The sequence below is a fragment of the Phytophthora parasitica genome (genome assembly GCF_000247585.1).
Source record: "Phytophthora parasitica INRA-310 unplaced genomic scaffold supercont2.10, whole genome shotgun sequence".
Lineage (NCBI taxonomy): Eukaryota > Oomycota > Peronosporomycetes > Peronosporales > Peronosporaceae > Phytophthora > Phytophthora nicotianae.
Genome location: NW_008648996.1, coordinates 1 through 14,321, shown reverse-complemented (window position 1 = coordinate 14,321; position 14,321 = coordinate 1). Strand labels below are relative to the sequence as shown.

Sequence of the window (14,321 nt, the reverse complement as noted above, 5' to 3'; positions counted from 1 at the left end):
GTTTCTCTACAGAAGACATTCGAACCATTTCATTGGCATCTTCGCTTCATCCAAAAGTGCATCGCCGCTCTGAAATGCCACGTCGAAATGGTTGAGTTTCGTCACGTAGAATTGGTCTCGATAATTGTTCCCAAACTTGGATTCCGGAAAGCCTCCAGCGCAACTGTGGAACTCCACCATGCCATCGTTTTGAGGAGATTTGTGAGGAACCACCTTGCCTAGCAGCCAGAATTGCCACTGGTAGTTAGAGATCAATCCACTGTGCTTGTAGCTGCACATTGCTGCTTTTACATGAGTCCGATAAACCTCCTGTGCCTCCTTGTACGCTCTGTTTAACTTTACCGATGCATAGTCACCGTCCTCGTACGCGAGAGAACGGATCGCAGTGCTGACGGGACATCGTCCAGTGATATTTGCCACCTTCTCCATAACCCGATTGGTTTCGCCTTCGCAAGAACCTTGAAGATAATCCGAGCCCATACTTCCTCTCATTGGAGCACCAGTACTGATCCATGTAGTGCTTGGGGTAAGACTACACTTTCCCGACGCGATTGCGCCGCCGAGCATCAGAGCTCCCATTGAGTGCGTAATAATGATGGTGTCGGAAATTCTCGATTTGATACTCGTGTCACTAACTGCGAGAGCTCGATCGCACACCTTCTGCTGTTGAATATCGTCAGTCCACGAGTTGTTCACTGTGTTGAGCACAGCGAATTTTATCGTCGTGCAGCACGGCGCGTGATCCGTCATATTCCCCCAGTATCTCGTCGGGAACGAGTCCTGGTTTTCTGCCATCTCCTGTTTAATACCTTGGCCGTGAATGAAAATACACGGACGAGGTGTCGACTTGCATGAGCATGGAGAGGTATCCAACGAAAAACCGAACTCTGCCTTCAACATTCTCGCACTTTCAATAGGAATCGGCTGACCTGTCAGTAGTGACTTTCCCAATGAAGTCACAGAGTATGACGTTGCCAATGCATCACATTTGACAGAATTCTCGTCAAGAACTGGAGTATGAATCTCGTCACTGCTACTCAAGTATTCCACGTTAATGTCCATATCGGCGCCGTACATCGTAAACCCGGAATAGCCCTCGTAGCACAGTCCAAAAGGGACACCATTGACTGAAACCTCGAATTGATCCTTACTGGAACATTCGACAAAACTGCCAAAACTCGTCGATATACTGGATACAGGTGAAGCTTCAGTCAGTCCAGCAATGATGGAGTTTATTGACGGTAAGATGCCTGATTCATAGCATTGTACGGAAGTGGCGTTGCTATCGTCAATATAACTTCGCGTAAGGTAGGAGACGCCATTAACCATAGTATAGTTGAAGATTGTCGAGTCTTCCGTGAAGGTTGCAACAGTATCATAGAGCACGCTGGTGGTGTCGTCGTGAAGGACAACAGGGTTCGCGAGAACGGTAAATTCTGCCTTACCGTGGACCTTCATGGAGCTACGCTTGACTGTGAAGTGAAAACGAAGAGAGGGCCAATACGTCGTCCCATTCTCGAGAACCTGGAGTGGAGCAGCAGTCGCTTGAACTAACGCCACCAAAGCCGTCACCAGCCACAACAGCAATGTCGACATCTCGTCGAGTTCACGAGCGTTTGGTGTTCGTGATTCCGGTGGAAAATTGGACAGTGATTGAGTTGGCCTGCCTCAAACGCATTGTTGGGAACGACACACCATCCCGAAGGCAGAGCATACGAAGTTCAAGATCACGCTGTTCGATTCGGTTTGTTACTACGCGTGTCAAAAGTGACAGTGTGACGCTGGTATTACCAGTGGTAAGTCCGACGGTTGGGAAAGAGGAATATCATGAGTCACTCACATAGCATGACGCAACATTTTACTCATAACAGCAAGCACAAGTCGAAGAATCGACTTTTCATAGGGCTATTAGGTCTAGTTATCTTCTAAAGCAGACACTCGAACCACTTGAGAGGCATCTTTGCCTTACTTAAAAGAGCGTCACCGTTCCGGAACGCTGTATCTGCGTGATTTAGTTTAGTCACGTAGAATTTGTCTTCGTAGGAATTCCCGAAATCCGACGCAGGGAATCCTCCAGCGCAACTGTAGAATTCTACCAAGCCATCGTTCTTGAAAGAGTGGTGGGAAACGACGGTACCTAGTGTCCAATACCACCATTGGCGATCAGATCGCAGCCCGGAGAACCCGTTACTGCACATCAAGGCATGTACATTGCTTCGATACGCCTTCTGTGCTTTCACGTATGCTGCGTCCAGTTCCGGAGTGCTGTAGCTATCGCCTTCATACGCGAGAGAAATAATCCCGTCATCTGCAGGACAGTAGCCGGTCTTTGCTACCAGATCTTCGACAATAAAGTTGGTTTCGTTCTTACAGGAATCTTGGAAATAGTTGGAGGCCATACTTCCACGCAATGGGCCTGATAAACCCACCCATGTTGAGGACGAAGCAATGCTGCACTTACCCGTAGCTATGGCTCCAGCCAGCATGAGATTGCCCATTGAGTGCGTGATAATAATGGTGTCTTTAATCGCGCTGTCTTGGTTGGCCTCGTTCACCGAAAGCACCCGATCACAGACTTTTTGCTGCTGCTCGTCGTCCGTCCACGAGTTATTTACCGTGTTCAGCATTGCATATTTCATTGATGAACAACATGGTGCATGGTCTGTCAAGTTCCCCCAGTATTTTGTGGGGAATGCATCCAAATTTTCGGGTTCTTCGATCTTGATTCCCAATCCGTGAATAAAAATGCACGGGCGTGGCGTCGACTTGCACGAGCACTTGTCGTCCCCAAGCGAGAAGTCGATATTAAACAACATAGCTTTCAATTGCCTTGTGTCATGGGGGATTGGCTCTCCAGTTAGCAGAGATTTCCCAATTGAAGTCACTGCAACTGGCGCTGCCACTTTCTCGCATTGATCTTTCACAAGTTTTGGCTTGATGATCCTTTCGTGGTTTTTCAGATATCCCGCTGTGATTTCCATATCGTTACCATACATTGTGAATCCTGAAGACCCCGAATAACACAAACCCAGATCGATTCCATTGACAGAAACCTTGAACGTATTTCCACTGGGACAGTCAATAACACCACTACTTGACGATATGCTGGAAACAGGAGTGGCATTGCTAAGTGCACTTACGATAGAGTTTATGGAAGGCACCACATCCGAGTCATCACATTCCACCACGGCGTTTGTATCGCTGTCCAGAGAGCGGTGAGAAATGTACGCACTGCCGTCTTCTACCGTGTAATTGTACTGTGTCAAGTCCTCCGTGAACGTAGCGAATGTGTCATACAGAATGCTGTCGATGGCATCGTCATTGGCAGACGTAACCGGGCTTGCAAGTACGGAGAAGTCGGAGTGTCCGTGGATTGTCATGGAGCTGCGCTTGATCGAAAAGTGGAAGCTCAACGAGGGCCAGCTCGCTGTCGTCCCATCTACAAGACTCCATGCGTCGCTCTGGGTAGCGGATGCAAGCATTAAAGCCAACACGGTCGCTAACATGGCGTGACTGGATGGCAAAGCGGCTTGCGCTCACGGGCTGAAGAGGAGAAATGAGAGGTATTATAGATTTGAGACGGCATGCCAAATCACTTGGCATACCGACTGGTACCATGGTCCATGGACTAGTAGTCCAGGACTACAGTCAGATCTCATGATTGCCGACTTTCTATCACATGCGAGCGCAAGAAATATGCAAGCAGAGCTGTTGTCGTCAACCGAACTGTTGTCCCAGACTTGGACCTCATCGTTGCTTACGGCACCATCTTCCTGCATATGCAACTTGCACTGTACAAGTTGCTGTCCTTATATGACGTTGTGGAGAGGATAACTCGTCCAGGACCTCGACTCAAGATTATTGTCTCCGATAATTTCCTGATGATGAATCGGCAAAAACTAAAATGTTTATTTTTAAACTTAGGAACTATCGAAATATTCTTAACCTCCGAAGGCAACTAGTCCGTGATAACGCGCACGCCCAACGCCGACACACGGTGGATGTTCTCGTTCGCTGGTTGGCGCATGAACATCATGTTGGTCGGGACGTCCATGGACTTGGACAACCACTGCACCATCGCTGGGTCGAAAGCTCCTTTCACGGCGATAAAGTCGATCTTAATTGACGGGTAAATGTGGTCGAACAGGTTCACGACGTCCTCGAATTCGCGTGGTACGGGGGCGTCTGGCTCGCACACGTGGACTAACCGGAGGCAATACGTGTGCTCGTTCTGCATCACGTACCGTACAGCCTCGTTGATCTTTGGCAAGTTGGCAACCTTGCAGAAGAACACCACTGGCGTATTCTTGACCATCTCGATTGTCTTAGCAACCTTCACACTGCCCACGAATGCTTGACCACCCGCTGATAACTGCTGTACAGGCGTAAATTCTCCTTGTTTGCTTCCGAAGTGAAGCAATATTTTGCGTGAAATATAGAGAAATCCTTTAAGTAGACTGACGCGAGTCAGCATCAAGAAAACCACCACGAAGAAGACCGCAAAGTAGATGAAGAAATACGACAACGCCTTGACATCCGAGAAGGCGTTTGCGAGGATACCAAGCGAAACCATTCCCATACAGAAGCACGTGTTGGTCCACGACGTCGTTCTCTTGCGTGGGATCTCTTCTCGACAGATTTTCAATAGTAAACACGCGATAGTGAACGATAGCAGTACACAGAGGAATGCAAGTGCAAAGACACCCGAGAGTACCGTCACTTCGGCGTTCAAAATGAACACGAGACTGGAGCACACGACGCAAAAGACCAGGATAATGTAGTGGTTTGTGCCACGACATGAGTTAACCTTCAATAAGAAGCTCGGTAGGACACGGTCAATCGCCAGACGCTGGAATAACCCGTTAATTCCTACATATGCTGTCAAAACAGCACCCGCAAGCACACCAAATGCGTCAATTGCCACGAGAACTTCCAGCCAGCGACCACCACTAAGTCGTCCCATCAATGAGAGCAACGTCGACTGGTTCGAGATAATTGTATCCAACGGAACAACAGCCAGAGCTAATAACGAGTACGCCACGTTAAACGTACTGGAAAGAGCCCACATATTGCGCAGAGTCTTGGGGAACATACCAGCAGCTTGTTCTTCCACGTACTGCGACGAACTCTCGAAGCCTGTGACTCCAAGCATCGCTGTACCGTAGCCAAGAAACAAAGCAGAGGCGACATTACTGGCCTCTGCAGCTCCACCAAACATCGTGACATGAGGAAGAGAAGTACCCATGTTGTCCACAAAGATGGAAGGGTGTTGCACCACGTAGATCAAGCTGAAAATTCCCAGTAGACTGAGTGTGAAAGTGTGGAAAACGAAAAAGATCAATGCCACAAACGCACTCTCGGCGATACCCATAAGACACAGTAATGCGAACACTACGAGCAAGCCAATAGTGCAGGCCATTACGGGGATCTCCACTAACGACTCATTGACGTAATTCATCGCCGACACTCCATTCACCACAGCAGTGGACAAGTACGAGAGCATACTGAACACTGCACAGATCGCAGCAACCTTCTTGGGGGCAGAATTGAGCATAGCGGTATAGAAGCCTCCGTTCAACGGTACTGCACTCATGACCTCCTCGAAGACCCAACGTAAACAGTAAACCACTGTAACCACGAATAATTGGGTCACTGGGGCCAATTTTCCAGCTTTCGCGATCGTTTGACCTGCGGAGAATAAAACACTGGAGAGAATGGCATTGCCACTAATAGACGTGGCTGTCCACTCTCCGAGTTTGTTTTTCTTCTCGTCGGCTTCCAGTTCCAAGCGAATAGCGTCGATCTCGTCCTTGTGGCCCTGTACGAACTGCGCCTCCCCACCAATATTAGGGTGCATCCAGGAAGGTTCTTTGAAGCGGCGATCTGTAACTTGGATCTGGATAAAGCGCTGGCGTAATTGACTGGGCGTGTCGGCGCGAATGAAGTTCATCTCGCTCACCCAGCCCAAGTCCGAGGGCTGGTGCACTGACAGCGACGTCATGCCCGAAGCGAGTGCATAGTCTCCAGACGGGGTCTCGGGAGACAGTAGGTCTAGTCGAAGATCTCGGTTGGAGCGGTCCCATTTGGCCATGATTTCTGCAGAATTGTCACGTCGAGACGAGGAGAATCGCAAAATGAGACGAATGCGCGCGAACCGACTCAAAATTCCAACTGCTGCTGTTTCTGGTGAGTAAAGTTGGGATAGACGTGGACGGTTGGAAGCTATTTGAGGAGGGGGGGGGGGAGTGCAGAGAGCGGCCAATAAGCATTCAAATAAGTAGCCATTTCGCTGTGAACGATGGATCAGGACGAGGGGGAAGTTTATCTGAGCTGGTGGTTTCTATTTGAAAAGTAGGGAGGATACAACTATCGTTCAAAGAGCTCACGTAAAGGTGCTTCTCGATTGTATGCTGGAGTTGGTGGGTGATTCATTTAAAAGGGAAAAATGCACCCATCTCGATTGACCACCGCAGTGCGCACATTACCAGGAGTCCGGAGAAATCGAATGCTCTCGACACGATACCTCAAGCACCTTATGCCTACAGAGCGACTATGATGAAGGTTTAGCGTCCTCTACCTCAACCTTCCCAAGGGCAAACGGATTCTTGACATCTTGTCGGTCTACTAACAACGGTAAAGTGATGAAATCCACGTAAAGTTTGAGTTCTGAATTAATTATAGACGACGCACATATCCAGCGCTACCACTTGGTGAATCTTCTTGCTTGACCGTTAACCCATGAGCATCATGTTAGTCGGGCTTGCCATCACCTTAATCCCTTCAGAAAGTCCAAGCGGATCTGCATCTAGTGAGAAATCCTGCGGATTGCAGCAGCCCAAGAAGCAGCTTTCAGTTGTTGGCGTTCTCCATGTTGTTTTACTTGGTCCTGCTAAATCTCAATTGGCGGTAGGCAACAGTTGAATATTTGGGCGACATTTCGGAAGTATACACTTTCGTTCATTAGAAAACTAGCGGTGGGGCATCTTCGTCCTCCTCGAGTTCTACTTCGGGGCCAATGCTGTGGCTCGCAGTCGTTTTCGTCACTAGTGGAGTCATTTGCGGGCGTTTGTGAAGAGCATTATTGTCTTCTTTGTTCTCTTTCTTCACTAGCCCGCGAATGTTGACTGCGCGACGTTGATCCGGTGAAACCTTGCTTGCAGCTTCAAGAAGCTAATAACATTCATAGTACAAAGTGTAAGTTCGTGTACAATTGGCGAGATACACATGATACAGTTTCTGTACCTCGTCAGAAATCTTGGATCGCCTCGAGGTGCTTTTCATGGTTGAAGTCGGTTTTTTCTTGTCTTTCATCGTTTTCTCCTGTTCTTCACGGTTTAACTTTGCGCGTAGTTGTTGTGTGGGGGTAACATGTGCTTTCGGTAGTGTCAAGCGCAGGGTTCCGGTGGTCTTTGATCGTTCCGCTTTGCCCGCATCTGAATGTACGAGCTCCGGGAATTTGAGCCGGAGAACCTTATTCTTTGCCACTATGGAGACGTACGAAGGATGAACGTCCACGTCTATCAATGACGTGTCCATGAACCGAGGTAGATCCACCTCCAGAATAATATCGAGGATCTCGTCCATGAGTCGGAACTCCCACTTGCCTTCGTTGCATTGCCGAATGGACCCATCTGCCCGTTCTTCCAGCTCTCGAGCCTTGCGCAGCGTTTCCTCGTGTTCAGCTTCTGCGTTCCTCTCCCTCGGCTGGTTTTCGCGTCTGCGAGCTTCTTCCTCTTCCTTCTGCTCCGCCATCTCGAGATACATTTCACGACGGGTGTGTGGTGTATATGGGACCTTCTCCGTCGACGACATGACCGACTTCTTCTCCGAAATATCGGTCGCTTTGCCGCCCACCACTTCAATCACAGCTTCATCTTCTGCTTGTTGTTGCGCCTTCTTATCACGCACCGCAATGGCTTCTTGACGAACATACTGCTGTCTCTCTTGAAAGACTTGTAAGGCTTTAATTCGATCGCTACGATGAATCTCTTTACCGTCCAGAATCTCAAGTTGAGGCAGTGAGGCGATCACGTACTCGCGGAATCCAGTCTCCCAGTTGGATTGGCATGGGTTACCGAGCATGTAGAGCTCTCGAAGGTGCTGCAGAGGTTTGAGGTGGTCGATACTCTTCTCCAAGGTGTCGAAGTCCACAAAGTTGACGGTGAGGTCCAGTTTGTTGAGGAACTCGCAGCTGTGTAGACCTTCGATCTCACTGATGTTGTTTAGAGCCAAATTAAGATATCGCAGCTCTTTCATGTGCGTTAAGTCCTCGATCATCTCAATTATGTTGTTCTGCAGGTACAGGATACGCAACTTGCGACACAAAGTGCCGATCACTTCGATCTTCTCCAGTTCTTCTTGGTGTAGTGAGATCTCCTCAAGTGTGGAAATCATACCTTCATTGTGTTCCGCCCGCTTCCGCAGCAGCTCTACGGTGATGCGAGGCATGACTGCAAAACTGGAAATGACTGTAGAAAGTATCTTGCTGCGTCGTTTCGAGAAATTGATGTTGTGTACATAAGTAGTAGTCCAGACGTGGGTTTTGGGTTTTTGGAAAAGTAATTCTGGGGGGTTGTCCACCCACCCAAAGCAAGAAGTAGAGGATTTTCCTGAGCATATTAAGGCCCTTAAATTGAAGGAGAGAACGGACAACTTGCGAACTATCGCGTACATTCAAAAATAATAGAGATTAGGCATCACTTGTCGTTTTCTTGCTACCAGATGAATTTGTAGGGCAAACTTTCAAAGCGGTGCTAGGAATATTGAAGCACTTTACTTAGAGACCTTAACCTCAACAAAATTTGTCCTTAAAAAGAGGATGAAAAAGATGCAAAAGCGTTAATTTCCGCGTGATTTTGTCCTTGAGACCCCGATTAACAAAAATCGAGTGCGACAAGCATGATTGCCTCGGTCTGATATGGCAGTTGAGTCAGGTGACGCCACTTTGTATGGGATTAAAATTTCACTTGATTGTAACATTGAATTCGAGGACTTTTGTCCTAAAGTTAAGGACAAATCGCCCTCTGGGTACGCATTCCAGACACCTTGAGGACTAGTAGTTTCTGCAACAACGCGTAGGTTTAACAGAATTGCTAACACGGTTGTAGAGAGCTAACAAAGGGCTACATTTCAATATACATCCACATGAGCATCTACCAAAACTGAGACCAGGCAAGATCCTCAAGTTTTTGTCCTTAATTTTTCTTGTTTGGGTTAAGAGTTTCCTTACACTGCAAAGACTGCAGAGGACGACAGAAAATGCTTTCATGTTTTGAAGTACATGTACTTTATGGGCCAATCAGGAGAAGTCGATCACTAGCAGTCTGGGATCTATTGGCACTGCGCCGACAGAAGGCTCGGTAACGGTGTTAATATTGACGGTAGTATACCCATGGACTATAGGCTGCCATTAGCGACGTCTCCATGGATGAAGATGAAGCCTCTTCTTTGGCTGCAGGCCCTGGGTCGGTTAAACGTGCGCCCGATCCACTCACTAAATCGCGGCGTGCGCGTGAAGATGTTTCTGACGCTTCAAGCTCGAAGCGTCCGCGTTATAAAAAATAGGCGGAGCCGCTAACACCGTTGACACCTTTCCTCCACGTAATGCACCTGCAGTACGCGCCCCAAGGACGCAAACTTCATCCAAGATCGCTGACAGGTTTGGCGCAACTACGCCGCCGAACCAGATACCTTGTTCGTGTAAAGAGCTATCGTTGATGACACTGGAGCTGCAAACCAGCACTTTAATTCGTCGACAAATAAAATCGAGGGCGTGACTACTACATCTAACTTTCAGACGAGCTCCGGTGGTATGTGTTGAAGAGCACTTCACGCAAGAGCAAAATGCCTGAGGAGGTGGCACTTTGTCAAACCTGGAGCGCCTTAATTGAGAACTTCAACAAAGCCGCAAAAGCTTATCGCACCCGCATCGTTGCGGTGCGCCAGTGCTTCGAGAGCTTCTACACCTTTGCTCGAGCAAAGTGAGACATCAAACAAACCAAAAAGAGATATAACCCGTTTATAACCGCAAACATTATTTTGGGCTAGATTTTATTATGGTAGTTTGGGCTGTTCCACAACAAGTGGGATTACCTACGAAGCAAATGCTACTTGCGCATGCTCAATGAGCTTCGAACCAGAGCCTATGTCCCATACTGCATGTCCTCCATCTTCAGTGCATCCGCCACAGCACGTTGACAGTGCAGCGCCATTGAAACAACGAGATGACGGTGCATGCAGCCGATCGACGCATATTCGGCGTCCTCCAGCAACGCCATTCTTGCCTCACTCAGTCATGGTGAGAAAAATGCCTTGGTTGAACATGCGCTGACGGTTGTCCGATAGATACGTATTCACCTTCGACTTGAACACGCTAAAGCTGCCTAAGCTTGCACATTTAAAAAGAATAGGTCAGAAAAAAATTAACTAGCCGCATTATCTACATGTAAATATTTTTTTATCTTCCATTAGATTCAGCAAGTAAATGGCTTCTTTCGAATCTATAAAAATAAAATGAATGTCATAATGTTAAATACTAAACGGTAAAAACACTTCTTACCAGCCTAAATACCTGCATTAACGTTATCAACTTCGCGGTCATCTTGGCACTCATGGTAGACGTCGAGATCTTGACACCGAAACGCTCGAAAACTTTGTGTGCCAGCTGTAACGGGGTTACACGCAAGTGGCTACATGTAGCCACTTGATTACAACAATGGGTTTCACATTGGTGTGAGATACACCAATGGTTACATTTGACAGACCACTGGTCTGTGTGCATTTAGACTTCCTATTGGTTGAAAGGCGATCTCTTTCAACCAATTAGCTTAGCAGGATTCTGCCAACCACTCGTTGGCAAATACCTTTCATTTAGAATATCACTTTAGGAGGAAACCCAAACAAATAACAGTTCTCAATTTTACGGTAAATCGGCTTTTGCTTTCTTATTTAAGTAAATCTATGCTTACGAGACGTTAGTATAGTTAATCTAAGTTTAAGCAAGCTACGCTTCCTCATACACGTGCGCTAACGTGTAAGCCGCAGTAGTGGGCACACAGCGAGCCCATTACACCAGCTGCGATAGCGTCAGTGTACAGTCTTCCTCCAGGTACGCTTCCATGGTAGATATTATTTGCTCGGTACACTTGACAACACTTGCAGGTGTGCCGCCACGTGCGGGCGGGCTGGGATCCCCAGTTTTGTACAGCCTGTAGGCAGCAGCCCTCGACATGTTATTGTACTTGGCAACTGTAAGCCAGTCATCACCGGATTCGTACGCGGTAAGCACACGTTGGCGCTCCTCTGCAGTAGCGAGGCTGCGTGGCGATGGTGTCGACGGGCGAGCGGCATCTTCGTTGGAGGTGAGAGAAAAAGTAATGAGAGCTAGTCGCAGCTACTTGTGAAAATTACTGGCACAAATTGACTAGTCTCTCTTGCTCCTGAACAAATATCATCTGTATGTCCTACATTAAAATGTTTTGGTTTTGCCTAATTTAGGCCCAATTTCATGTTGTGTGCTTGAAGTCTCACTTTATTCGGGCAAAGGTGTAGAAGCGTCACATGGTCGATACCCATAATAAGGCTATAAAGAAGGGAATTTCGTGCGCATAAGTTCTAGAAGCTAATGGATGTGCTCTCTGTGCACCTCGACGTCTGATTTCTCGTTCACAGCACGACTGTGAACGAACTCGTCGTCATAGTAGCTCGGTGCGAAGTCACGCACCGAGCGCAATAGATGCGTGAAGCATCTATCTCCCAAGCTTGCCGCTTGGGTACTCATAGTGAGAGGGATATCTCTCTCGCTCATGAAGGTCTGATAGAACACGTCGCGCAGATCAAGAGCACTGTAGATGATGCCTGTGGTCATCGAATCGACGACATCTTTTGTGGTATCCGCGTCTGCGCCGGTATCGTCGCACTGTGGCTTCGTGACACAGAACGTTGGTACACAATTGATTGCCGCACTTGCTCTGTCTTACGACGACTTTCAAAGAAGTCGGCGATTGCCTTTAGTTGATCCCGCGGTAGCCCCTGCCGCATCACACAGTACTTCGTACCCGGCACGAGGCCAATTTCGTGCTGTATGCCCTTATCTTATGGAAGTTCCGCAGAAATCTCATCCGGGAGCACATCCTTGTGCTCCAGCAGAACATCGTAGAAGGGACTCGACTTCAGTGAGTCCCAGCTCTTCTCCTCAAAAGCGCTGCTTCTTACCGTCGCCCTGAGAGTGTCTTCGCTCTCTGTGGTACTCGCAGCGTTCTCTCAACTCCTCCGCTTCGCTCTCCATCCTTTCAATATCTGAAAGGATGCATATCTGTTCAAAGCATTCATCGAACAGGCTCTACGCGAAGCGGGTTCAGCCCATAACTGGAAGCGGCATCGACTCCGACTCTTGCGTCGGAGAATTCTCCAATTTTATTGACCAGTACTTGAGGCCAGATATCATGATGCTGTGATGGGCGGATAGCTACACTTGTTTCCGTCGGCTATGATGATAGGGCGAAAGTCCAAGAAGAATTCTGGAGAAAAAAAACTGTTGGAGGCCCCACTTTATGTGGATATGCAAACAAATTTGTCGATCTATATAACCAGCAGGTTACACTTTGTACAATTTCAATCCGCACTTGCGAACAACTGCGGTGAAACACCTTATAAAGAACGTTCAAGCCATGACAACACATACAAAAGACAGAATTACGAAAATTGAGGCATCTGCTCGCTGCTAAATGGCTACTCTTCTACTCGATAATTTCAGAAAATTTGCGACGCATTCCTAACGCTAAATGATCTGCGAGGATGTACAGCGTTTCTACCTTCCCACGTTGGATTATTATGTGGCGAGAATGCTCGTGATTTAAAGTTTGCAAATATGTTCACTCAGAAGTTGGATGGCGAGGGCTATCAGCCATGCAGCGCCCTTGTTCTTTTACTCCTCTAAGGCAAAACTAATACGTTTGGCAAGATACAGCATGTTGGATATATGCGAAACAAGGGTGTGCACATTTGTCCGGTTGGAGTTACTGCATTATACCTTTTTCAGCTATTTCGACCACACCATGAGTCATTTTCGTCGTTTAAGAAATCAACGGACTGGTGTGACATTAAGCTGCTACAGCGACGTCCACGAACAAATCTATCACGTATGAGAATCACAAGAAGAGCTACGAAGGTGTGTTCGACCGTCTTGGTCTTTCATTAAATAATAAAAAAAAAGCATATCAATCGACAGTAGGACGTAAGGCAGCAAGAGTTTGTGGCCGTTGACTTTCTCAGACTAGACGACACGGTGGATGAGGCATGGATACGTACACACAGCTAAAGAAGCGGTGCATGCGCTTTCAGGTCATCCACCAAAGGCTCGATTTTACTTCCTAGATCGTGCATCCGACGATCCTCCTTCAGAGCTCCAGCGCCTTGTGTTTCCTGGAGTCGAGTATTATAAAAAAAAAAGTGTAGGTGGAGATTGGGAGGATAATTTTGGCAGCACGTGGCTTCCTCGACCCTTCGCTCTGTTTTTCTTCAAGACTGCGCCGCTTTGTTTGACGATCTTCCTGGTAAGATCTGTCAGCATTCACTTTTAGGCAAAGCATTTCAGGAATTTCATAAGCGAGCCCTAGTAGCCGTTAGCAGCGCTAAAGCCCCTATTGAAATGCGTCTTCAAACCGCAATGCCATTGCTTTCAACACAAATATCTACACAGAATGAGTTGCCTGACAAGGATTCACGTCAGGCGCCTACTTCAACTGAAGATCCCAAGGTTGCTGAAGTTTCAAACGAAGATGCGATTGGTAAAAATGCTCTACGAGACGTCTCTGATGTGACTTCAGATAAAGATAAGTCAGAGTTCGAAGTGTGCACTGTTGAAGATCCGGATTCCGACGGTGACGAATTTCTCGATTCGATTACAGTGTATGTGTAGGGAAATGCCTGAGACCAGGAACGTTGAAGAAGATATTTCGGACGCACCAGCTCACATGATACCAAGTGCTCCAGTTCGTCCACTCCAATTGAAATATGAACAGTGTGTGAGTGTAAGTGTCGAAGAACTCGACTTGGAACGGTGTACATTCACGAAGGAAGCGAGTTGATGTCGCACAGCTGGCAATGCTACCCGACCTTCGTGATTCAAACGCGACTGGTGGCATTCGAGATGGTTGACGTCGGTGTACTAGGAGTCTCAACTCCAGACGGGTAAATATAATAAATGAATATCCTGAAATATCTATTCTTTTTGGAGATGCAAAAACTGGTATCAAGGCGTCATCTATGCCATAGACGCCAGCGACACAAAAACCACTGCTCCGCGTCCCCGACCTATCACA

The 14,321-nt window shown here is 47.6% G+C and overlaps 7 protein-coding genes across 7 annotated transcripts; 2 read left to right on the top strand and 5 right to left on the bottom strand.

The window, feature by feature from the left end:
- Positions 1-6: 6 nt before the first annotated feature.
- On the bottom strand, positions 7-1,596 carry PPTG_06578 (hypothetical protein; the record flags this gene model as incomplete). Its single annotated transcript, XM_008900622.1, has 1 exon — positions 7-1,596. One exon carries the CDS (start codon positions 1,594-1,596, stop codon positions 7-9), a length of 1,590 nt encoding a protein of 529 aa, XP_008898870.1.
- A 329-nt stretch (positions 1,597-1,925) lies between these two features.
- PPTG_06577 (hypothetical protein) lies at positions 1,926-3,506 on the bottom strand (the record flags this gene model as incomplete). Its single annotated transcript, XM_008900621.1, has 1 exon — positions 1,926-3,506. The coding sequence occupies one exon, from the start codon at positions 3,504-3,506 to the stop codon at positions 1,926-1,928; it is 1,581 nt and encodes a 526-aa protein (XP_008898869.1).
- Positions 3,507-3,865: 359 nt separating this feature from the next.
- Positions 3,866-6,211, bottom strand: PPTG_06576 (hypothetical protein). The gene has a single exon (XM_008900620.1). The coding sequence runs from the start codon at positions 6,089-6,091 to the stop codon at positions 3,959-3,961; it is 2,133 nt and encodes a 710-aa protein (XP_008898868.1). The 5' UTR covers positions 6,092-6,211; the 3' UTR covers positions 3,866-3,958.
- A 749-nt stretch (positions 6,212-6,960) lies between these two features.
- PPTG_06575 (hypothetical protein) lies at positions 6,961-8,448 on the bottom strand (the record flags this gene model as incomplete). Its single annotated transcript, XM_008900619.1, has 2 exons — positions 6,961-7,170; positions 7,243-8,448. 2 exons carry the CDS (start codon positions 8,446-8,448, stop codon positions 6,961-6,963), a joined length of 1,416 nt encoding a protein of 471 aa, XP_008898867.1.
- A 469-nt stretch (positions 8,449-8,917) lies between these two features.
- On the top strand, positions 8,918-9,984 carry PPTG_21919 (hypothetical protein; the record flags this gene model as incomplete). The annotated part of the gene is made up of 3 exons (XM_008901087.1): positions 8,918-9,027; positions 9,403-9,475; positions 9,823-9,984. 3 exons carry the CDS (start codon positions 8,918-8,920, stop codon positions 9,982-9,984), a joined length of 345 nt encoding a protein of 114 aa, XP_008899335.1.
- Positions 9,985-10,024: 40 nt separating this feature from the next.
- On the bottom strand, positions 10,025-11,119 carry PPTG_21918 (hypothetical protein; the record flags this gene model as incomplete). The annotated part of the gene is made up of 2 exons (XM_008901086.1): positions 10,025-10,378; positions 11,070-11,119. 2 exons carry the CDS (start codon positions 11,117-11,119, stop codon positions 10,285-10,287), a joined length of 144 nt encoding a protein of 47 aa, XP_008899334.1. The 3' UTR covers positions 10,025-10,284.
- A 2,547-nt stretch (positions 11,120-13,666) lies between these two features.
- PPTG_21917 (hypothetical protein) lies at positions 13,667-13,918 on the top strand (the record flags this gene model as incomplete). The annotated part of the gene is made up of 1 exon (XM_008901085.1): positions 13,667-13,918. One exon carries the CDS (start codon positions 13,667-13,669, stop codon positions 13,916-13,918), a length of 252 nt encoding a protein of 83 aa, XP_008899333.1.
- Between the last annotated feature and the right edge of the window lie 403 nt (positions 13,919-14,321).

Excerpts from the sequence above, each read along its gene's own strand:
- PPTG_06576 (XM_008900620.1), bottom strand. The coding sequence starts at position 6,091 with ATGGCCAAATGGGACCGCTCCAACCGAGATCTTCGACTAGACCTACTG.